The 24,277-nt window shown below is 46.2% G+C and overlaps 1 protein-coding gene across 1 annotated transcript in view; it reads right to left on the bottom strand.

Moving 5' to 3' along the window:
- The window catches only part of PLXNA1 (plexin A1), a 249,591-nt gene that overhangs the window by 81,834 nt on the left and 143,480 nt on the right, over nt 1-24,277 (bottom strand). Inside the window, exons 6-8 of the mRNA XM_038772017.1 lie at nt 19,944-20,067; nt 18,626-18,779; nt 15,536-15,635 (exon numbers count right to left, since the gene is read on the bottom strand). Coding sequence (XP_038627945.1) covers nt 15,536-15,635; nt 18,626-18,779; nt 19,944-20,067 — 378 coding nt within the window. The remainder of the gene's footprint in view (nt 1-15,535; nt 15,636-18,625; nt 18,780-19,943; nt 20,068-24,277) is intronic.

The raw sequence follows: 24,277 nt of genomic DNA on the forward strand, positions 1-24,277 counted from the left end.
AGATTGTGAGCCCCTTGTGCGAAAGGGACTGTGTCTAATCTGATTAGCTTGTATCTACGCCAGTGCTCAGTACAGTGCCTGGCACATTGTAAGTGCTTAACAAATACTATTAAAAGCAAACAAAAAACAAAAAACAGTCTTATGACTGTTGCCCTAGAAAGGAAAGACTCTTTGGGCCACAGGTACAGGGACAGTGTCTGCTTGGGCATGGTCATCTTTAGGAATTGGCCCAGGCAAGGTGGAGTTCTTCATTCATTCCTCATTCACTAACCTTCCAAACTGAATCTGGTGTGAGAGCAGAAAGGGCTCACATGCACCAGAAGTATCAGCAAAGTAAGAGTGAGTGGGAGATAGGGCGAGGGTTGGGAAGGATAAATGGAAAAAATGGCAGCATGGACCTTGGGCCAGTCTGAGTGGATGGGATCTAATTGAGTCCAGTTTTCTCCAAGACAAAGAGAGGGCAACTCAACCAGTCACGAGATGATGCAAGTTAGGGGATAAAGAGGCAGGGAAAAAGGGGGGCAGTTCCCCATCTTGCATCATCCCAGCTCACATGCCTTAGAAGAATGGCAGATTCATGGTGGAATGACCTGCCTGACTATCATCTGCCCATTTCACAGATGGGGAAACTAAGCCTCATAGAGGGAAAGCAACTTCTCTAATCAAGTTGGAGACAAAGCTGAGCACTACTCCTCCCACTAAGCTCTGCAGTTTCCCAGGGCCATCTTAAAAGGAGAATTACTGAGCCCATAGCTTCCCCAAGCCCCACAGCTTAAACCCTCAGAGCCCTAGACAGAGAATAGCATTCATGGAACCCTCTGAGGATTCTGAGCTGCTGCTGCTGCTATCCACTAGAAAGTGATCATTCTGAACAGCAAAACCAACCAGCCTCTGCTTCTCCTGCTAATCATCTTCTCTTCCTTGAAATCCTTTAACATCCCATCTCAGCTTCTGGTGGGGCAGCCATTCATCCAGTTTTAGAAGAGACAACCCGCTTTCCAGCTGGTCTCTCCCTGCCCGGTACAGACTTGGTACTGTTAACCCAGGCAGACAGCTTCTGCCCAGGTGACACCCTGCCTGATGATGACAGTAGCAGTGACCATCGACCTGGGCTATGCTGACCACACTGTAGGTCAGGGCCCAGGATCACAGCTGTGGGTGTGGAAGCGGGGGAAAAGGGGGAGGGACTCCCCTGGGACAAGGGTAGGTGACCTCTGCTGTGGTGGGAGCGGGAGGGGAAAGGGCTCAGCTCCCCCAAGGTCCGGGATGTGGGCGAGAGACGTCCATGGCAGGGGAGGGTGGTTGCCCAAGAGAGGGAGGCAGCGTGGCTCAACGGAAAGAGCACGGGCTTTGGAGTCAGAGTTCACGGGTTCAAATCCCACTCCTCCAATTGTCAGCTGTGTGACTTTGGGCAAGTCACTTAACTTCTCTGTGCCTCGGTTACCTCATCTGTAAAATGGGGATGAAGACTGTGAGCCCTCTGTGGGACAACCTGATCACCTTGTAACCTCCCCAGCGCTTAGAACAGTGCTTTGCACATAGTAAGCTCTTAATAAATGCCATTATTATTATTTTTATAATTACACAGAGAGTTTGAGCTCCAACGGTTGCAGGGCTGACAACCTCGGCCTCTCTCCTCGGAGATCAGATCCCTGGGTTCTGGCTGCCCTCCCCCCGCCCCTTTCCCCTGCCACACACTTCCTGGATTCGAGTGGCAGGTGGAGCTCAATCCAATCCTCCCTAAGCACCTTCCTCCCCTCCTGCTTCCCAGCATTCAGCCCCTTAGCAGGAGGAACCCAGGCTGCAACCCCCTGCACTCCGAAGTCCAACAGAGATCCACCTCTGATGCCTTGCCTCCATCCAGCATCCAAGCCCTAGATTCCAGCCACAGGGAGGCAGCTATGCCAAAACAGCTGGTTTGTCCCACGAGGGGGAATAAAGGACTCTGATGGCATCAATCACTGCCTGGCTACAGGACCACAGCGATGGCCCAGCAACCAATGATAGACCAGCATGGCTATCTGGGGGAGGGAGTATGTAAATAGGAAAAATAATAATAGCATTTGCCAGGTGCTTACTAGGTTCCAAATACTGTATTAAATGCAATAAAAGTCTACGTTTGCACCCAGACTTATGGACATGTGCTGGGACCTCCCAGGAGGAAATGAACCGGAATGAGTTGCTGCTGTCTCCCGCTTCTAGACTGTGAGCCCACTGTTGGGTAGGGAACGTCTCTATGCGTTGCCAACTTGTACTTCCCAAGCGCTTAGTACAGTGCTCTGCACACAGTAAGTGCTCAATAAATGCAATTGATTGATTGATTGCTGCTTTTTTTTGTCTACACTACATCTCCCCAGGGAGTGGTTGCAGGTACTGGACGCTTTCAGGTCCAGTCTTTCTCTGATGCAACTTCTGCTTCTGAGTTCCGTGGCTCAGAACTGGCCCCCAAGTTCATATGCACCTGGGAGGGGAGGTGAATGCTGTGAAGCGATTATGAGGGTGAGATTCAAATGCTCTAGCCTTAGGCTAATTTGGGCAAAATCGGGCAGACTTTGGTAAAAATGGCAGCTGCATATCAGCATCAGGAGATGCTGCATGTGTCTTGGGGTCCAGTTGTTTAAAGTGCCCTTATGGGGCACCCTAATTTTTGATCTGCTTCTGTGCTCCAGAACATCATTTGAGGAAGGGAGTAGCAGCCCATTCGGAGGGGCAACCGACCTCCTCGGACCTCCCACCTACCCTACTCTGACTTAACCTTTCTACCTGGTCACTGATTACCTAGGGGCCCTCCCCAGAAATGGCCCCATGAACATGATGCTAGCCACAAGGAAGCGTCAGTTACTTGTCAACTGACAAGGAGTCAAAGGCGGAGGTACTGCAGGCCTTTGTCAAGTAATCAAATCACCATTAAGCCCAGGGAGGCTGCTTGGCTCCATTCCAACTGGAACAACCTGAAGAACCTTACATGAAGCCATTCTCTGGGCCCTGTTTCCTGGCTCCTACTTCATTCAGAAAAATCACTCTTGTGGCCCAAATTAGCCAGAGACCATCCCTCTTCATCTTGGGGGCATCTCTGTCTAGAAGTGAGTCCTGATTCTGAGCACTGTAGCCTCTCAGCAGCTCATATCCATCATTGACCTTCAGGAACCACTCTGGATCCAGTCAACCTGAAACTTCCCAAGCTGCCCTTTCAAATGATTAAGGAATATTCAACCATGAGTAATGTCATTTCTGGACAGGCCAATGGTCCATCCAGCCAGTATTCTGCCTCTGATTCCTAATTATCTCCTGCTTTCAAAGCTCCCGTCTCTAACCTACTGCTCACCCCCTTCAGCTTCACCCAACAATGGCCTCCTCCCTTCTTCCTAGGCCCCTCTAAATGGGTCATCTCCCCCAGAAGGCCTTTTCCAATGAATCCCCCTCAGCACTCAGGTAGGTGACTCTTTGTGGTTAATTTATTTGGATATATTCCCTCACCCTTGACTATTACATATTTGCCAATTTCTGCCTACCTTCTATCCCATTAGATTGTAAACTCCTTAATCAGTGTCGTATATATTGAGCGCTTACTGTGTACAGAACACTGTACGAAGCGCTAGGGAGAGTATAGAATAACAGTGTTGGTAGACATGTTCCCTGTCCACAACAGGCATACTGTCTAGAGGGGGAGACAGATATTAATATAGATAAATAATTACAGATATGTACATAAGTGCTGTGTGGCTGAGGGAGGAGTGAATAAAAGGTGTAAATCCAAGTGTGACACAGAAAGGAGTGAGAGAAGAGGAAATGAGGGCTTAGTCAGGGAAGGCTTCTTGGAGGAGATGTGCTTTTACTAAGGCTTTGAAGGTGGGGAAAGTGATGGCCTGTCGAATATGAAAAGGGAGTTTCAAGCCAGAGACAGGACTTGGGCAAGAGCTCGGCAGTAAGATTGTAGGTTGGCATCAGTGAAGAGAAGTGTGAGGGCTGAGTTGCAGTAGAAATAGGGGAGGTAAGGTAGGAGGGGTCAAGTTGATTGAATGTTTTAAAGCCTATGGTAAGGAGATTCTGTTTGATGCAGAGGTGGAAGGGCAACCACTGGAGGTTCTTGAGATGAGGGGAAACATGGACTATATGTTTTTATAGAAAAATGATCCAGGCAGCAGTGTGAAGTATGGACTGGCGTGGGGAGAGACAGGAGGCAGGGAGGTCAACAAGGAGGCTGATACAGAAATCAAGGTGGGATAGGATAAGCGCTTGGATTAACATGGTAGCAGAGTGGATGGAGAGGAAAGGGTGGATTTTAGTGATGTTGGGAAGGTTAAACTGACAGAATTTGATGACAGACTGAATATGTGGATTGAATAATGAGAGATGAGTTGAGAGTAATGCTAAGGTTATGGCCTTGTGAGACAAGGAGGATGGTGGTGCTGTCAACAGTGAAAGGAAAGCCAGGTAGCAGGCAGGGTTTGGGTGGGAAGAGGTATTGTGTCATGCTTCTTTTACTCATTCCCTAATCACTTGAGTACTTGTTCTATACAGTATATGCTCAATAAGTCCTGTTAATACTAATACTGGCAATAGGATGCATGGGAGAACCATTTGAGAGTTACCCACCTTGACATCCATCCTCATAGTTGGAGATGGACCACCTAATTTCCACTCTAGTAACCCACTTTGAACTCTCGCTCATGAATGCGCCCAAAGCACACTTGAACCTGTTGATGTATTTGGCCCACCCAACTTTCTGTGATATCGAATCCCACATTTTAACACCTCTGGTTGAGGTGAAATTTCCTCTGGCTCTTCCTTGCCACCTACCCACAAAAGAGATCACCAAAGACAGAACACATGTGCTGTAACCTCTAGTCCCATGTGAGTATTTCACAGCCCTTCTGAAATCACATCTCCCCCAGGAGGCCTTCCCTGATGAATCTCTGATCTCCTCACCTTCTATCACCCACCCACCATTTCAGCCCTTCCATGCCGCCTAAGCACTTAAGTTCTCACAGCTCCCATAATCCTTATGCACATACCTAATATACTCTATTATTTCCTTCCACCTGTAATTCATTAAAGTGACTATCTCCCCAACTCAACTCTCGGTTCCTTATATGATGATGATGGTATTTGTTAAGCGCTTACTATGTGCCAAGCACTGTTCTAAGTGCTGAGGGGGATACAAGGTCATCAGGTTGTCTCACGTGGGGCTCATAGTCTTAATCCCCATCTTACAGATGAGGGAACTGAGGCACAGAGAAGTTAAGTGACTTGCCCAAAGTCACACAGCTGATAAGTGGTGGAGTCGGGATTAGAACCCATGACCTCTGACTCCCAAGCCCGGGCTCTTTCCACTGAGCCATGCTGCTTCTCTAAGCAGCTGGCTGCTTATATACTCTGTTACCTCCTCCCATCTGTGATTTATTGAAGTGACTATCTCCCCAACTCAACTGTCAGTTCTTCAAGGTTAGGGACTGTGTCTTTCATTTTATTGCTGGGCTCTACACACAGTAAGTATTCAATAAGTGCTACAGATTGACTGATCTACTGCTAAGCCAAATGGTTGAGCAACAGTCCCGTGATACTAAAATGCAACTTCTCCTAATGACTTGGCAAAGGAGAAACTGCAATCTTCACGTTAACTGGCTAGTTTGGCTCCCTGGGCCTCAGACTTCCTCTGAGACATTTGCATGAGCCCACTGTTTATAGAATCGAGAAACTGTGGCTCCACATCAGGTCCCCAGTGGGATGTTCAGCCAGACCTGAGTACCTGTGCTCAAGTCGCTAATGTATCTTTCCTTGTAGCAGATTCGGTTTCCTTCCTTGACATCCTGCATTTGAGGTAGTTCCTCTAAATCCTGTGGCCGCTCCTATATTCACCACAATTGTATTTGCATTCTTATGGCCTGAAAAACCAATTTGCTGCTTCCTTCATCTACTTGAAAATCAACAGCCAAAGGCTCCAGCAACAATAAAGAAAGATGGAAGCAAAGACAGGATGCCCAAACAGCTCTGCTGATTGGGTGACTGAGCAATCCCTACCCTTAGCTGTCTACTTGCACAGGACTATTTCCAGACATGGTCCTAGTGGGAAGAACATGCAATTAAGCAGTTGTTCATGTGGTGGTGGTGGCCGTGGTGGCAATGGGTTATGCTGAGTCATCTACATTTTTGCCTAAGGCTCTCTTCCCCACTGTCACCAACAACTCTCGTTGCTAGATGGATGACTGAAGTTAGCAGTTCGATCTGTGATCATGAAAACCGATCTGTGACTGTAGATGATAACGACAGTGATGATAATGGTGTTTGTTAAGCACTTACTACGCACCAGGCACTGTATTAAGTGCTGGGGTGGATACAATCAAATCGGGTTGAACACAATCCCTGTCCCAGGTAGGGCTCACAGTCTTAATCCCCATTTTGTGGATGAGGTAACTGAGGCACAGATAAGTAAAGTGACTTGGCCAAGGTCACACAGCAGACAAGTGGCGGACATGGGATTAGAACCCATGTCCTTTTGACCCCCAGGCCCATGCTTGCTGCTTCCATTCTCCTAAGCAGCAGGTGACCCCTGTGCCCTCCTCTACTCAATACAACTATTTCTAGTCGGTCTAGCATTTTTACTTTTCCAGAACACCTTCATGTTCATTACCTGTTTGCCCTCACAACACCTCTATGACCAAGAGAGAGAGAGATCTGGAGTATCCATTTTTCAGTTGCGGAAACTGGGACCCAGAGAGGTTAACTGACTTGCCCCAGGGCACTCAGCAGGCTAGTGGCAGAACTCAGATGAGATCCTAGCCCTCCTGTCCCTCAGGTCCATGTCCTTTCCAGCCAGCCCCACTGCCCTTCAGTTGCAGTAAGCAAGGTCCTTGTAAAGTACCAATCATTGGGGATTTGGCTCCAAACCTCCATGGTCATACAGCAGAACAATCTCTGGTTTCTTCCTCGGCAGCAAAAGACAGGAGGAAACTGGAGATAAGGTCCCAGAATTCGCAAGCGCCCAACCGAGGAAGCTTGCAGGTCTGGAGAATAACCACCAGGAAGCTCTCTTGGGGTTCACCCTGGCAAGATTGCCTCAGGCTGCTGTAACATGGATGAGAGCCTGGGCTAGAAAGCAAGAGATCTGGAAAAGAGCTTATGTTTGCCCCTGATCTGCCATACTGTTGCACTACGGCCCTCTACTTCCCCATCTGTTAATGGACAGGGTAACCTCTGTCACCCGGAGACCTGGCAAGGGTGAACGAGACTGCTCTAGACTGTACGCTCCTTGTGGGCAGGGCTCGTGTCCATCAACTTTATTTCACTGTACTCTCCAGATATCAGCTTTCCATCACTAGACTGGCAGGTTGATTACTTAGTCCACACCTCTGCCTTCAAGCAAGATCACCTAAAGCACCTATGCAGAAGAGATAGGTCTACATGCCAGTATATAAGAACTACACACCACCACCTTGCATCAGCTCATGATTTAGACAAGAGAGGCTAAGGGAAACCTAGGTCATGACATGCAAACCCAGTTAAGGAGCAGGTGGTGGGATGCCAAAACAGATGAGATTCAGGGCCATGCAGAGCACTGTGAAATCAAGAACTTCTACGCAGCGATAAAGACATTACCAGGCCCCATATATGCCAGTGTGAGTATAACAGGATCTCTCTCAAGAGTGAAAATGGCCTCAGCTTCATCGCAGGCAAGGAGGGACTCCTGAACATTTCAACATTCTCCTCCATGCACCCTCTACTATGGAAGATGAGGCCTTTCGAAATACAGAAAGCCTTCCGAAATGCAAACATGGGGTATTTGTCCCAACTACTGAAGTCACCCCAGCAATTAGAGCCACGAAAAACGGAAAAACACCTGGACCTGTTGCCCATGTCTTCCCCTGGACCTGGAACTTCCACCTCCTTCCTATCAGATAGATCACCACGCTTTCCACCTTCAGAGACCTACTAAAATCACACTCCTCCAAGAGGTTAACTTAAGCCCTCTCTTCTGCATCACTTCCCCTATTTACCTTTCCTTTGTGTTGTCTATGTCTCTGGGTGACAGCACTTAAGTACTATCCATCTGTAATTAATTTTCATGCCTATCTCCCTCTCTAGTCTGCAAAGTCCTTGCAGGAAGGGATTGTGTCTGCCTATTCTACTGTACTCCCCTAGGTGCTTAGTACAATATCAGAGATTGATCTACAAGTCTAGAAGGGGACTCCTTGCTTAAAGACTTACACAAACTCTTCCTCAATATATGGAACATGGAGGAAATATCTCAGGACCTCAGGGACACTTTGATTATCACCATCTCAAGAAGAAAGATGATTATCAAGGCATCCCATCACTCTTCAGTGTCTGCAAGATCCTTTCCAGAGGAATCCTTGATGGGCAACTGAAGAACATTATCAAGCAAACGCCTCTCGAATCACAGTGTGACTTCAGATCACAGCGTGACCCAGTGGACATGAACTTGGCAGCCCAGAAGATACAATGAAAGTGTAGGAAACAGCACCAATACCTCTCTATAAAAGCATTTGACAGCACCAGTCAATCCAGATTCTAGTGGTTACTTGGTAAAAATGTGGCTTTCCTGAAAAGTTAAGATTCTGACAGTGTTTCATGACAACGCAGCCTATGGTCTCAGCGGTGGGTGCCCATTCCCTGTAGCCTTAAATCTGATCATTCCCTAAGGTCACATCTCCTCCAAGAGGCCTTTCCTGTTTAAGCCTTCTTTTCTCCGGTTCCCTCTCCCTTCTGCATCGTCTCTGCCCTTGGATCTGTGACCTCTGGACGTTTTATTCACCCCATCCTCAGCCCCACAGAACTTATGTACATGTTGATACTTGTAAATTATGTATTTATATTAATGTCTGTCTCCCCATCAAGACTGTAAGCTCGTTGTGGGCAGGGAACATCTTGGTATCGGTCTCTCCCAAGTGCTTAGTATAGTGCTCTGCACATGACAAGTGCTCAGTAAATACCAGTGATGATATAGCTGCTGGGGTAAAGCAGAGCTACATAATGGACCTGGTCCTGTTCAATTTACTCTTCTTCGCAGCCACGCTGGATCTTAAAACAAGAGGCCTGGCTGCAGGTGTTAGAATATGCTTCCAAATCTCTGAGAAACCCTTCCACCTCAACAAACATTAAGCATCATCCGAAGTCCTAAAAATAGCCATGAAAAAAAATGCTGTAGATGACTGCAATCGAAAGGCGTACTTCCAAGAAGATAAGCAAATTATTGAATTTATTGTAAACCACTTTACCCAGCCAGGTGTTGCAATTGATAGAAAGTCAAAAGAAAACCAAGGTAATGTATCAACCAACAGCCCTTATCAGCCAGACACCCAACCAAAAATCAACATTGGCCATAGCACTAAATGCTGTTACAAAATTCTGTTACCTAGGCAGCACAATGACCAATGAGAAAGAAATATTACTCTGCAAAGCACTTACTATGTGTCAAGCACTGTTCTAAGTGCTGTAAGGCAGCACATCCTTTTGGAGGCCATCTAGCAGAGTGTGGTGGCAGGGTGGTATCAGCCTCCAGACCAAACCAAAGGTCTAAAGAGAAGCAGCTTGACCTAGTGGACAGAGCATGGGCTTGGGAGCCAGAAGGACCTGAGTTCTAATCCCAGCTCTGCCACTTGTCTGCTGTGTGACCTTGGGCAAGTCATTTAATTTCTCTGTGCCTCAGCTATCTCATCTGCAAGATGGGGATTAAGATTGTGAGCCCTATGTGGGACAGGGACTGTGTCCAACCTGATTAGCTTGTATCTATCCCAGTGCTTAGTACAGTGTCTGGCACATAGGAAGTGCTTAACAAATACTGTTATTGTTGTTGTTATTATTATTAATAATTCTACCCAACCTTCTCTACAGCTGGGAGACCTAGATTCCCCACAGACACCATTTCTGACTCTTTGAGCAGTTCCATCCACTGGCACATACAGGCTACATTCAACATGAAATAACAAGATAGGATCATAAACAAAGTCCTGGAACCCAATCAGTCTCACCTCAACACAGCCCACCTCAACATAGCTGCCCTGGATGGGACATATGAGGTCACTGCGTTAAACTACCCAAACAACGGTAGTGCAGTGAGTCACAATTGGGAAACCAAAAGCCAAGTGGGCAGAGGAACCATTTTAAGGTAGAGTAAAGCTTCAAATGAGGCCCTATGCCCCAGTTGAAAACCAAGTCAAATGCCAGATCAAACCAGCATGGCGCATTGAGAAGCAGCGTGGCTCAGTGGAAAGAGCACGAGCTTTGGAGTGAGAGGTCATGGGTTCAAATCCCAGCTCCGCCAATTGTCAGCTGTGTGACTTTGGGCAAGTCACTTAATTTCTCTGAGCCTCAGTTACCTCATCTGTAAAATGGGGATTAAGACTGTGAGCCCCCCGTGGAAAAACCTGATCACCTTGTAACTTCCCCAGCACTTAGAACAGTGCTTTGCACATAGTAAGCGCTTAATAAAAGCCATCATTATTATTATTACTGCAAATCAAGAAAGGAGAGACTCTTCTAGAGCAAATGTTAAGTATCAGGAGACAAGGAGACAAAAAGCAAAACTGCACCAGACACTGAAAACAACAAACATGACAGCACCTATTGATTCATTTCACTGCCACTGACATCTTCAAGAATGAAAAGACACTACATACATATACAAATATATACACTCCATGTATATACTGTAGTATATATCTATACATATGCTTCTAAAGATCTGGTAGACAAGTAGGTAGCCAAAGCAACATCAGGGACACCTTGCAATGTTTATCTCTTTCAGGAAATTCTTTCTACAGTCTAATCTCCATCCCTCATGATGCAGCTGAAGTACATTTCCTTTGTTTGGTCCTCAGTGGGGATGTACACAAATAATCCTTTGGATGCCAGACAATACAGTCACCACTTGGATTCTCATCCCCGCTAAACAATCATACTTCCTTTGGCCTTTCCAGAGATGTTTTGTTTTCCCAAGGTTTTTATCACTTTGGTGGAACTCAAGAAGCAGTGTAACCCAGTGGATAGAACATGAGCCTGGGGATCAGAAGGACCTAGGTTCCAATCCCAGCTCCACCACTTGTCTGCTGTGTGACCTTGGACAAGTCACTTAACTTCTCTGTTCCTCAATTACCTCATCTGTAAAATGGGAACTAAGGTTGTGAGCCCCATGTGGGATGTGGACTGGGCCCAACCTAATTAGCTTGTATCTACCCAGGCACTTGGTACAGTGTCTGACACATAGTAAGCACTTAGCAAATACCATTAAAAAAGACAAACAAGGAAAAAACGCTTCTGTATCCTTTTGACGCATCTCCATCCCTTTTGAATCAGGGAACCTCAAACTGGAAACAATCCTTGAGTCCACTGAATGAGGTGGAATACAATGGTTTCCTCACAGTTGCTAGATGCTCTACTCATATTTACATATCCCAGGGTCTTGTTGGGTGTTTTTTTAAACAATAGCTCTACATTGCTGACTCATGATCTCTCGGGTTATCCACTATAACCCTGAGGTCATTTTCAGCAATCCTGGCACATAATTAGATACAGTGGTCCCTAACAAAACCTGGTCTCTATAGCACCAATTTCACATCTGAATGATTTTAACACCCAAAATTTGCAAGCTGAGGATGATTTGCACGTGAATAGTTTAGGAAAAAAATCAGAATAATGAAAAAAGGCGGGGGTGACAGAGAATTAGGTCCAGTGGCCATGCTCATTGTGTACTTCAGCTGCAAAGCAAGAGCGACTGTGGATGAAGCATGAACTCAAATGCGTGGGGGTTTGAATCATGAATGTGTGTTTTCCAAGAAATCATTTTTGTTTTACAGTATTTTGGCATACAGCACCTCTAAAGGCAGCATTATGGCATCAAAAAACCACACATTAACTCCATCAACAGAAAAGATGAATAAAAAGCTAAAGAAATGATTATCATTAGAAACGAAGACAGAAATATTGAGAAGATTGGTGCAAGGTGAAACTGCATCGGCTCTTGGCCGTGCGTACAAATCTAGTAGATGATCGATACGTTGAAATCCCGAATCACTGGGAAAAATAAGTGCAAAACTCAAGCTATTTACCTGGGAAGATAACTGGTGAATTGAGAACTCTTCAATGATTGAAGAAAAAAAGAAAGAGAGGAGGCATGCTATTCATGTGGTTAGGAAACAAAAATAAATCATTTTCTTATATTTGACTTCTAGCTATGTACATTTCTATAAGTAACTGCTGCATGGGGATAAAAGGGAGTTTGACAGGGTAGGGTGCAACACATCCCTTTATTTCCCATTGAAACAATAGCACACAAATGCCTATTTTACCTGCAACAAGCTCTCTAAATAACGCATCCATCACATCAGCTTGGGACTGCTGCAGCCTCCATTTTGTTTTCTGCAGTTTGTTTTCCCCTTAAGTTTATGACTTCCACATTTCCCGACCGATCATCAATCTGTTTGTTCCTGAACACTTCTCCCATTCCCCTGGGTCATTTGGAATTCTAATCCTCCCTTCCCAGCTGCTGACCAGTCCCCTCCCAGCAGCCAGAAGTGTGGGCCAATGGTGGGGGCTCCATTTTCCTCTGGCGGTCCTACAATGGCCTCAGTTTGGGACCAGTCCCACAAGGGGCTTCCCTGAGGACAGAGTTGGCAGCAGCCCCACGACCTCTGGTCATTTCAAGATCCCAGGGTTTCAGGCGGATCATGTCTGCTACACGAGCCACTTCCCCAAGGGGCCAGGTGTCCCTAGATTTTCCCTGAGAAGTTCTAGACCAGATGTGCAAAATAAGGATTAAGGCAGACCCTGGCCCACTCAGATTCATCCTCCTTGGCCCACCAAAACACAGCCACTAGCAACCTGGTGCCAACTCCAACTTAAAAGGGATTTTCTTGCTTCCACCACCCTGGCAGTCACTGACAGAAATAACCCACAAACCTGGGTGCTCCCTGAAACTGTAATAACAATAATAATAATAATGGCATTTATTAAGTGCTCACTATGTGCAAAGCATTGTTCTAAGCGCTGGAGAGGTTACAAGGTGATCAGATTGACCCACAGGGGGCTCACAGTTTTAATCCCCATTTTACAGATGAGGTAACTGAGGCACAGAGGAGTGAAGTGACTTGCCCAAAGTCACACAGCTGACAATTGGCAGAGCCAGGATTTGAACCCATGACCTCTGACTCCAAAGCCCGGGCTCTTTCCACTGAGCCACGCTGCTTCTCTGTAATGTGATGAGCTTCCTTTAAATTGTTGGCTGAATTCAGAAGCAGAGGCATTAAGATGGTTTTAAGCACAATCCTGAATTATTGATCATTTTTCAGAATTCTTTTTTTAATCTCGGATTCCTTAAAACTGGGGAATTAAAAAAAAGAACTTGATTTTAATGACTTCTGCCCCTGGAGCCTAGAATTTGCATCATTTTCTAAACTTCTGAAAACAGTTCTTGCCTGATTCTTTCCAGCGAAGATGTATTTCAGGGCTCCACCTCTTGGCTTTCCAACTGTGAAAATTGCCACAACTATAGTCAAATCCAAGCCATTTGAAAAGTCAACAGGGGGGAGGCACTTAGCATCCCTGGAAAGCACACTTGGCTAACTACAGCAATTAACGATGGCACTCTGCAGGTTTCCCTCCAAAATATAGAAAACCTGGAGCTACAGAGAGACAACAGTCGATCTCCAGACAATTCTTGTCCACCGCCTATCTGCAAACAGAATTGAAGTATCTGGAATCAGTTTGGTTTCCTGTTTGCTTGTCTTCTTCCTGAACTTAGGCGATGCCACAGAAGCATTACATCATGTTTTACCCTGAGATAGCCCAAGGCTTAGCAATTCCAAATCTCCCTAAAAGGTGGACTATGAAGTCCAAAAGTATAAAACATAAAGGACTTGCCACTCTCAATTACAACACCGAAATAAAATTTCTGTCTCCAACACTTCCGTTCAAAGTCGTTGTTTTTTGCCTTTCTCCAGACTGACACTAACCTACATATAATAATAACAGTGGTATTTCTTAAGTCCTTAACTGCGTGCCAACCACTCAATTAATCAATTATATTTATTGAGCATTGACTGTGTGCCGAATACTGTAATAAGTGCTTGCGAGGGTACACTATAATGGATTGGTAGACACATTCCTTACCCACAACAAACTTACAATGTAGAGACGAATTTACAGTCAAGCACTGTACTAAATACTGGTGTAGATTCCGTGCAATCAGATCACACACAGTCCCTGATCCCTATGGGGCTCACTGTCTTAGGAGTGGGGGAGAAGAGTTATTTCATCACCATTTTACAGATAAGGAAACTGAGGCTCAAAAGAGTTAAATGACTTGCCCAAGGTCACACAGCAAGCAGGTTAGAGAGCCGGGATTAGAAATCAGATCTCTTGACTCCCCAGCCATTGATTTTATCACTTCTCATACCCTGTGATAGCCCTAGGTTCAGGAATCCCAAATCTTCTTACGAAAGAGTAGAACATGAAACTCAAAAGTAGCAAACATATAGGACCTGCCACAGCAACTCCAAAGTAAAATTTCTCTCTCCAACACCTCAGTGGCAGTGGCCAACAGAATTGGGAGTGAAGAGACTGGAGTTCATCCCCCAACTCTGCCACTGATCTGCCATGTGACTATGGGCAGGTTCCTTATTTTCTCTAGGCCTTAGTTTCCCCATCTGTAAAATGGGCATAAAATAGTATGAGCCCCGTATGGGACAGGGACTGTGGTCAATCTCAAAACCTCACACCTACCCCAGCACTTAGCACATAGTAATTATTTAAGGAGCAGCATGGCCTTAGTAGAAAGTGCACAATACTAGGAATCAGGAGACCTAGGTTCTAATCACACCTCTGCCACTTTCCCGCTGTTTGACCTTGGGTAAGTTATATATCTTCTCTGTGCCTCAAGTTCCTCACCTTGTAAAATGGGGATTAAATAATTGTTCTCTCTCCTGCCGCAACTGTGAGCCCCAGGTGGGTCAGGGACTATATCTGATCTGATTGTATTATATCTAGTATAGTTCTTGGCACAATGGAAATGCCTAGCACCCACAAACACAATTATTATTAGCAAATGGCATAAGTAAGGGTGATTCTGATGGACATCAGAGAGGCTGAAGGAGGAAGGACTCAAGGAGAAAGAAGTCAATCTTGGGAACATCTCCCCTATGCGATTTTCCCTGGGTCCCCAAAATCTGCCACTTGTACCAAAAAGCCTATCAAGTGTGGTAGCCGAGCTCTTCCAAACTAAGTAGTTTATCAAAAAGGGCTACTTCTTAGGGAAGTAAAGGAGGCTGCCCAAACAACACAATTATTGGGGCCTGATCTTTGGCCTCAAAGAAGCATCAGAGGCAATGGATTCCCTACCGTCAAGCAGAAGAGCCGTATCAGGCCTACCTCCTCCTCTAGAATTCCAGCCTGCGGGCCAGCCAGGTCCTAGCTATATTTGGCCTCCTCCACAAAAACTCCCACCCCTGGCTCTTTTTAGACCATTTCTTCTCCAACATAGGCACCCTGAGCCCTCCCCTCCCACCCATCCCGAGACACTTACGATTGGTGAACGCTGCAGTTATAGAAGACAAAATCCACGGCGGCAAATTTCTTCCCTGTTTCTTTAGATTTCAGATAAAGCTTCACAACCCTCTTGTCCCCTGAAATGGAAAAGCAGACGAACCCTGTGATCTCACATGATGAAGAGCCTGAATTACCAGCATCGACTAATGCCATTCTAGGTGGAACAAGGTTTTGAACCTCAAGGACACCGGAGGAAGGGCCATGTTCATAAAGCTCAGCAGCCTCCACCCACCCCATCATATTCAAAGGTTAAAAAGATTGTACTCAGGCTGCAAGAGCTAAACATGACAGCGTATTTGGAATGCTCATATTTAACAAGAAATGGAGGCCAGGCCCGATGCAGCATGAAACACTCCTCTGTTAGCTGGCCACCCACGGCCCAGACACAGGCCAGATGTCACCCCAAGCAGACGGCTGAATAGTGCTGTTCCGGACCACCTAGCCTCTTCTCTAGATCGGGACTTGATCAAATGAATTCCGGCAACCCAAAATAGGAAGCTGAAATAAATAAATAAGCAAATAAATAAATAAATCCTTCATCCACACAATGATGCTCCAAAAAGCTGGAAGGGGATGTGGTCAGCAGGGCTGAGCATTGTCGAAAGGAACAAGACGGCTCTTGAAGTTATTCGCACCCACAGAACATGCACCATCATGTTTTCTAAGCAGCTTAAGAGCAGTTAAAGCCAATGGGACACACTGCATCCATTCAGCGAGAGTTCTGCGCAGATATTCATCATATGCTGAACTTCTACCCCTCCAGCCCCCCCTTGTGCTTTCTTTTGAAGCCCATCTGCATGGAAACAGGGACGTGTTCAGCTCCTGAAGCTGTCCCCCAAGAAGTTAAAACTAGAGGATTCTCTGTCTGGGCCTTCAGAAAAATCATGGCCAACGCCAATCATGATAACACAAGCCCAGGATTTAGGCTCGGGGGAGGAGGGAAATCGAGTCAGGGCAGAGGCAGCAGCAGGGAAGGAGTCTTATAAAACCAAGGTCCTGATCACATGCAGATGTCCTGTGTGGGAGGGGGAGCCAAGAAGGGAAATAGTTCACAGATCGGTCTGACCGATTGGCGGTGAACTTCCTGACCCTAGTTCAGGGGCAGAGGGTCATTGTTTCCCCACTGGTTTCAGGCTATTTTTGCAAAGATTTTCTCCCACTCATTTTCAGCCTTGGGATGCAGATAAAAAAAAGTCGTGAGCTTTTAAAAAAACAAAAACCTTATCTAATTTTTTCCTAAGGCTTAGTTTAGCTAAAGGATGAAATGTTATTACTGCTGATATTAATACTGCTAATAGATTTGACCCTACAAAGGAAGACAGTAATATCTACACTATCTTAAAAACAAAGTGCTTTCCTATTTGGGGAAAAATCCTCTCTTCTAGAGAGACTCACTGACCACTATTCTAAGCTCCAGGCCAGGTAATACACAATCTCCAGGTCCAGCTCAGCTCATTCCTGCTACTTTGCTTGAACAATTAGCTCAAGGACAAGGTCCTCCAACCCACACTAAGAGGCGACAGAGTGGATCACAAATAGTAAGATGCTGCTACAATTGTGGCCTGGGCTTCTAGCTCACCTTAGTTATCTGTATATATGTATATGCACCTGTATATATGTATATATGTTTGTACATATTTATTACTCTATTTATTTATTTATTTATTTTACTTGTACATATCTATTCTATTTATTTTATTTTGTTAATATGTTTGGTTTTGTTCTCTGTCTCCCCCTTCTAGCCTGTGAGCCCACTGTTGGGTAGGGACTGTCTCTATATGTTGCCAACTTGTACTTCCCAAGCGCTTAGTACAGTGCTCTGCACACAGTAAGCGCTCAATAAATACGATCGATTGATTGATTGAGCACTTTACTTCCACAGGGGTGCACATTTCCTCCACATGCAAGAATAACAAAACCTAGTTGTCTTCTACGGATTGCATAGTATCCCCTAAATCTCCTGGGAGGCTGAGAGTAGTTGTTAGTTCTCTCTCATTTAATAGACAATGGAGCAGAGAGAAGCCCAGCTCTCTCCATCCCCTGCCCCCTCCCCTCCAAACCACTCACTATCACCCATCCATTTTGTGCCTGTTTTGACCCGAGAGTTCGTTGCTCCCAACAAGTAGGTGATTAGGGCATCACCTTGCAAGCACAAGGAGCCGAGCATCCCTTGAATTCCCTATGCATTGATTGGGATTTAGAGAAGCACTGTGGCCTAGTGGACGGAGCATTATCCTGGGAGTCAGAAGACCTGGGTTTTAATCCCGGCTCTGCCACGTGTCTGCCGTGTAACCTGAGGCAAGTTAACTTCCCTGTGCCTCAGTTACCTCATCTGTAAATGGATGGTCAAGACCTGATTTCCCTCCTGCTTCGACGTGAACCCCAAGTGGGATAAGGACCATGCCTGATCTGATTACTTCTATCTACCCCAGCACTTAGTATGGTGCTTGGCATGCAGTAAACACTTAACAAATACCAAAATTATTATTAAATCCCAGCTACTCTGCATATGGGCATTACTAGACCTAGAAGTGAGATTTTTTTTCCCCTAAGGTGGACTGGGATATAACAGTCCAGGACAAAACACTTTTAAGAAGAGGAACTACTTACCCATGTCAATAATTCTAGTCCTTTCACAACCTCAGCCCACTATCAGACTGAGTCTGGGAGCCATTGGTACCGAAGGCTGATTGGTCCCAGACCAGACAAGAAGGCTGTGGACCCCACAGCCAGGGACAAATGTCCCACTTAACCTTTCCCTAGGGCCAGCCCTACCCAGAGGTGAAGTTGGAACTGGTCAGGATACAGGATTTCAGCAGAGCTCTAAGAGGTGAAAGGTGATTTGCCCATGGGTCCATTCGACAGAGTTCACCGGGTGAAGACTGGGCATAGAACCCAGTCTTCTGACTCCCAGCCTAATGCTCTTTACACAAAGACCACACTGGGTGATTTTTCTTGACCCAATCTGAGGATACTGCCAGCAGTGATGAGTCACTCCATCCACAGATACCGGCTCTGGTCTCTGAAGAGAAGGATGCTAGGATACTCTGGAAGCTGAGGTACTCACCTTGACCCCTGGTGATAGGGATGACATCCTTGGATGATGGAGAGCTGCAGTGGATCTTTCCATCTTCGATACGGCTCTCTGACTCCGTAAAATCTTCAAAAGAACAGTTCACTCCAGCTGAAAGATCAGGGACATTCCAGGCCTGGAGAACCAGCTGCATACAAAGAAAAGATGAGAAAAGTGTAACACCAGAAACCCACCAAAGCCAATAATTATTTATTATAAGTCAATGAGCAATGTCATTTCCAGGGCAGGGCCTCAGTCCACCCAGGCCAGGATTTTGTTTCCAAAGGAGCCGATACAGTTTTTGGTCATGTAGACTGTAAGCTCCTTGTGGGAGAGAACTTGCCTATCAACTCTGTTACACTGCACTCACCTAAGTGCTTAGTCCAGTGCTTTGCACTCAGCAAGCACTCAATAAAGGTGATTGACTGATTGGTTGGTTGGCTGCCCGCCCTCCGAGACACTCAGGCGCATGTTTAGGGATAGGTCATCCCAAACCTGTAAACTTTACACTCTACATTACTAACTTTTCCTCCACTAAAGGCTATGGGAAGCAGTATGGTCTAGTGGAAAGCGCATGGCCCTGGGAGTTAGGTGACCTGCAGCTTCAAGCAAATCACTTCACTTTTTGCTTCAGGTTCCTCACCTGTAAAATGGGGATTCAATAACAGTTTTGCTTCTTACCTAGCCTGTGTGCCTCTAATGGGATGGGGATTGTGCCCAGCATGATTATCTTGTACTTACCCCAGTGCTTGGCACATAGAAAGTGCTTAACAAATACCACAATAAACCACAGATATTAGTATTATATGGATCTCTAGCCCAGGAATCACAAATCCCTTCTGAACCTTCAATATTTTCAGCCTGCAGAATGACTGGTGGGAATGAATTCCATATACACTGTGAATAAGTGTCACCTTCAGTTTATTTTGAATTTACCGCCTTCCAACTTCAATTGGCATCCTTTTCTTCTTGATTTGGTGAACAATTCTTGTGTTTGCTCAACCCACACCCTTCCTAATTTTGTAAACTTCAATCAAGTCCCCTCTGTATTTCTCCTCATATGAAAGCTTCTCCACCCAGCCAGCCATCTTCGTTGCCCTTTTCTGTACCATCTTGGCCTTCCTGAGAAGCAGGTGGACTGTGGTTTTACCTAGTCGCTCTGTTATCTCGCCCTTCCCAACTATGCTCAGCATCCTGTGGCCCTTTTTGGATGCCGCTGCTCTTGGAACCATCTAAATCTATACACAATCAGAAGCTCAGAAACCTTGAAACCCTGAGAAAAAAGGTGCTGTGAAGGCTGGGACCAACTTACCGGCACTTCAGACATGGTGACGGAGATATTCCTGGGCCGCACTGTGAGCTGGACACACTGGAGCAGGTCAGAAGCAAAGCGCTGCGGCTCATCTGCCCGCTCGCAGCGATCCTTCCTTGAGCAGCTTGGGTGGGGCAGGGGGTGGGGGGGCAGAGGGCAAGAAGAACGGAAAAAGAGGAAGAGAGAAAGTCACTGAGAGAGCACAAGGCAAAGGAAACCCCTGAAAGGTCCTGTTCTGTGGACTAAGTTCTGACCACTGCAGTGGGGAAAGCTACAATCTTTTCAGGGCTGTCTCCCAGGACTTGTGGCAGGCTGGCCTAGGGGAATATGCCTGGGAAGACAGGACACTCTGGGAGAGACTGCTCAGCACTCTCTGTTTGTCATTAGCCTCTTTGACCTGGTTTTCTCAGCTGCTCAGTAGGGACAATGGTCCTTAAATCCTCCTCACTCCCAGGGACTGTGCTAAGGTAATGGAGATCATATCTGTGAGAGTCACCAGTACTGACTGATCGCCCAACCCGAGGCCAAACCCAATCCTAGGTGCTGAGGGAAGGGTCTGAGGAAGAACAGCATCTCTGGACTCAAGAAGCCCACAGTCTGTTGTGGGAGACTAGACAGACCCAAATGAACAAATATAGCAACAAGTTCAAAATGCAAGGGACAGAGGAATGGAGGACATACATAAAAGAAACATAAGGATGTGATTGGGCTAATGCAATGTACAGAGAGACACCTGGAGGGGTGGTCTAACAGAAACAGCTACAGGCCTGGGAGTTAGAGGACCTGGGTTCTAATCTCAGCTCTGCCACTTACCTGCTGTGTGACCTTGGGCAAGTCACTTCACTTCTCTGTGCCTCAATTCCCTCCTGATTCAATACCTGTTCTCCCTCCTCCTTAGACTGTGAGCCCCATGTGGGACCTGATCATCTTAATAATAATAATACTAATGATTATGGTATTTGTTAAGCACTACATGCTAAGCACTGTACTAAGTGCTGGCATACAAACAAGTCCAGTGCTTGGCACATAGGAAGAGCTTAGCAAATACCACAATTCTGAATACCTCCAAAGAGGCCTTCCATAACTAAGCCCTCCTTTTGTTTTCTCCGACTCCCTTGTGCATCTCCCTGGCTTGCTCCCTTGACACAACCCCCCTCCCAGCCCCATAGCACTCATGTGATGTGCATATAGCTATAATTCTATTTATTCTGAAGGTTTTGACACCTGTCTACATGTTTTGTTTTTTTGTCTGTTTCCCCCTTCTAGACCTTGAGCCCGTTGTTGGGTAGGGACCATTTCTATATATTGCCGACTTGTACTTCCCAAGCGCTTAGTATAGTGCTCTGTACACAGTAAGCACTCAATAAATAAGATTGAATCAATGAATGTGCATATCTGTAATTTATTTATTTATATTAATGAATGTCTACCCCTCTAGACTGTAAGCTCATCATGTGCAGGAATTGTGTCTGTTTATTGTTGTACTGTACTCTCCCAAGTGCTTAGTACAGTGCTCTGCACACAGTAAGTGCTCAATAAATATGAGTGAGTGAATGAATGAATATTATTATTAGCAGTAGTATTGCTGAACAGGCGTTCCGAGGGCCTCAGAGACAGATTCCAGGAATAGGGTATTCCCTGTTTCGCCCACCACTGCAGCTCAGGAAACACAGGAACGTTTGGTATTAGATGCTGATAATTTCCTTCCACACAAGCTGGCCAACAGTATTCTATGCTCCACATGGCTGGTCACAGTAAAGCCAACCTGACCTTATTCCCTTTCTTGTGCGGGTAGCCAGGCTGCATGGCAAGGTGCCCACTAAGAACAATTACAGTCAGTGCAATCATGTGGCCAAGAGAAACTTCTCTGCTTTTAAAGAGCCAGAATCCCCAAGCTGGAGATAAACTTGGGGCCAGAAATGTTCCTAAACAGTGCTTATCTGAGCTCAGTGAAACCAACCTGACCTTATTCCCTTTCTTGTGCAGGTAGCCAGGCTGCATGGCAAGGTGCCCATTAAGATCTCAGAGCTGCTAAGATTTCCACCAGCCAAGTTACCATTCATTCTAGTGACATTCTTAAGAACCTGGGGTCTGTTCACCCATTTAGCAGATGGGGAAAGCGAGAGGAGACCAAGGCCAATCAAACAGCAGAAACTGGCCTTGGGAGCCGACCTAATCTGCTCCCTGGTCACACATATGTTTTGTTTTGTTGTCTGTCTCCCCCTTCTAGACTGTGAGCCCGCTGTTGGGTAGGGACCGTCTCTATATGTTGCCAACTTGTACTTCCCAAGCGCTTAGTACAGTGCTCTGCACACAGTAAGTGCTCAATAAATACGACTGAATGAACATCCATCCCAGATCAAGTAGTGAGGTCTAGTGGAAAGAGGATGGGTCAGATGAGTGAGGAGGCCCAGATTCTAGACCCAACTTGGCAACTTTGGGCAAGCAGTCGAACCCCTCTGGGACTCGGGTCCTCATCTGTAAAAGCAGATAATAATAATAATAATAATAATGAGGGTATTTGTTAAGCACTTACTATGTGCAAAGCACTGTTCTAAGCACTGGGGGGATACAAGGTGATCAGGTTGTCCCACGTGGGGCTTACAGTCTTAAACCCCATTTTACAGATGAGGTAACTGAGGCACAGAGAAGTTAAGTGACTTGCCCAAAGTCACACAGCTGACAACTGGCAGAGCTGGGATTTGAACCCATGACCTCTGACTCCAAAGCCCGGGCTCTTTCCACTGAGCCATGCTGCTTCTCATGTCAGGAGGATGAAAGGAGTCAATTTATCTTTTTTGTTTTGCATTGTCTGTTTTTTTAATCGTAGCTGTTAAGCTCTTACTATGTACCTGGCACTGTACTAAGCGCTGGGGTAGATACTAGATAATCATATTGGACACAGTCCATGTCCCATTTGGGGCTTAATCTCCATTTTGTGGATAGGTAAGTGTAGAACAGAGAAGTTAAATGACTTACCCAAGGTCACAGTTGCTATGAAAGTGTTTTGGAAAAATAAAAACACTAGACGATGAACCCCACACTCGCCACCCAGCCACCTCAGCTCTGCCAGTTCTCATATCCTACAAGCCTACCCTGAGCAGAGAGAAATGACCCGTCAATCACTGCCTCCAAGACTCCAGAGAAAGGAGGCAATAGCTGGTGCCAGCTATTCCTCTGCCCCTTACTCCAATAGCATCACCCGCCAGCCCCATCTGCCCTAGCCCTTTAGCACCAGGCTTGGTCCCTCCCTCTCAGCCACACTTCAGCTCCGCCATTCAACAGATCGGCATAGGAGCAGCTGTTCCACCTGCTTCAATTCCGGGCCAACTCCCCTGGCACCTCCTTCTCAGGTGTAGGGCTCCTTCTTAGCTGCTATGTCAGCCTTGCCTCCCTTTATCTGTGACGATATTATTTCATTAGAAGGGAGCAATTTAATTAAGCTTGGTAAAGATGCAAATAAAGGAATTCCCAGCCAGCACAAGGTCCTGGCAACAATCAGCAGAGCTGATCTCCCAAGCTAGCGACCCCGTCCCCTAGAACTCAGGCCCGGCAGCCACTCTGACCTTTCCAGAACTGCGGGGAGGAAGACGCATGTCCTTGAGTTTAATTAAGCACTCCACACAGCTAGACAGCCAGACCTTCACTAAGACCAACTCGTTTTCCAACTGGATCTTCAAAACCCCAAGTAAAGATGATACTTGGGGTGGGTGGAGGGGAGCACTCAGGATAAGAGTTTTTCTCCCAGATTTGCCAAGGGTGAAACTGAGTCACAAAGACTCCTTCCCCTTTAGTCTCTCCTAGTGCTTAGCACAGTGCTCTGCATACAGCAAGTGCTCAATAAATACTATTGATTGGTCGATTGATTGATTGGTTGATTAGAGAAGCAGCATAGCTAGAGAAGCAGCGTGGCTCAGTGGAAAGAGTACGGGCTTTGGAGTCAGAGGTCATGGGTTCAAATCCCAGCTCTGCCAATTGTCAGCTGTGTGACCTTGGGCAAGTCACTTAACTTCTCTGTGCCTCAGTTCCCTCATCTGTAAAATGGGGATTAAGACTGTGAGCCCCACGTGAGCCCCATGTGAGCTCCCTTCAAAGCCCTACTGAGAGCTCACCTCCTCCAGGAGTCCTTCCCAGGCTGAGCCCCCTCCTTCCCCTCCCCCTCCCCCCTCCCCATCCCCCCGCCTAACCTCTTTCCCCTCCCCACAGCACATGTGTATATGTTTGTACGTATTTATTACTCTATTTTACTTGTACATATTTATTCTATTTATTTTATTTTGTTAATATGTTTTGTTTTGTTGTCTGTCTCCCCATTCTAGACTATGAGCCCGCTG

This window comes from Tachyglossus aculeatus, chromosome X1 (assembly GCF_015852505.1).
Source record: "Tachyglossus aculeatus isolate mTacAcu1 chromosome X1, mTacAcu1.pri, whole genome shotgun sequence".
NCBI classification, from domain to species: domain Eukaryota; kingdom Metazoa; phylum Chordata; class Mammalia; order Monotremata; family Tachyglossidae; genus Tachyglossus; species Tachyglossus aculeatus.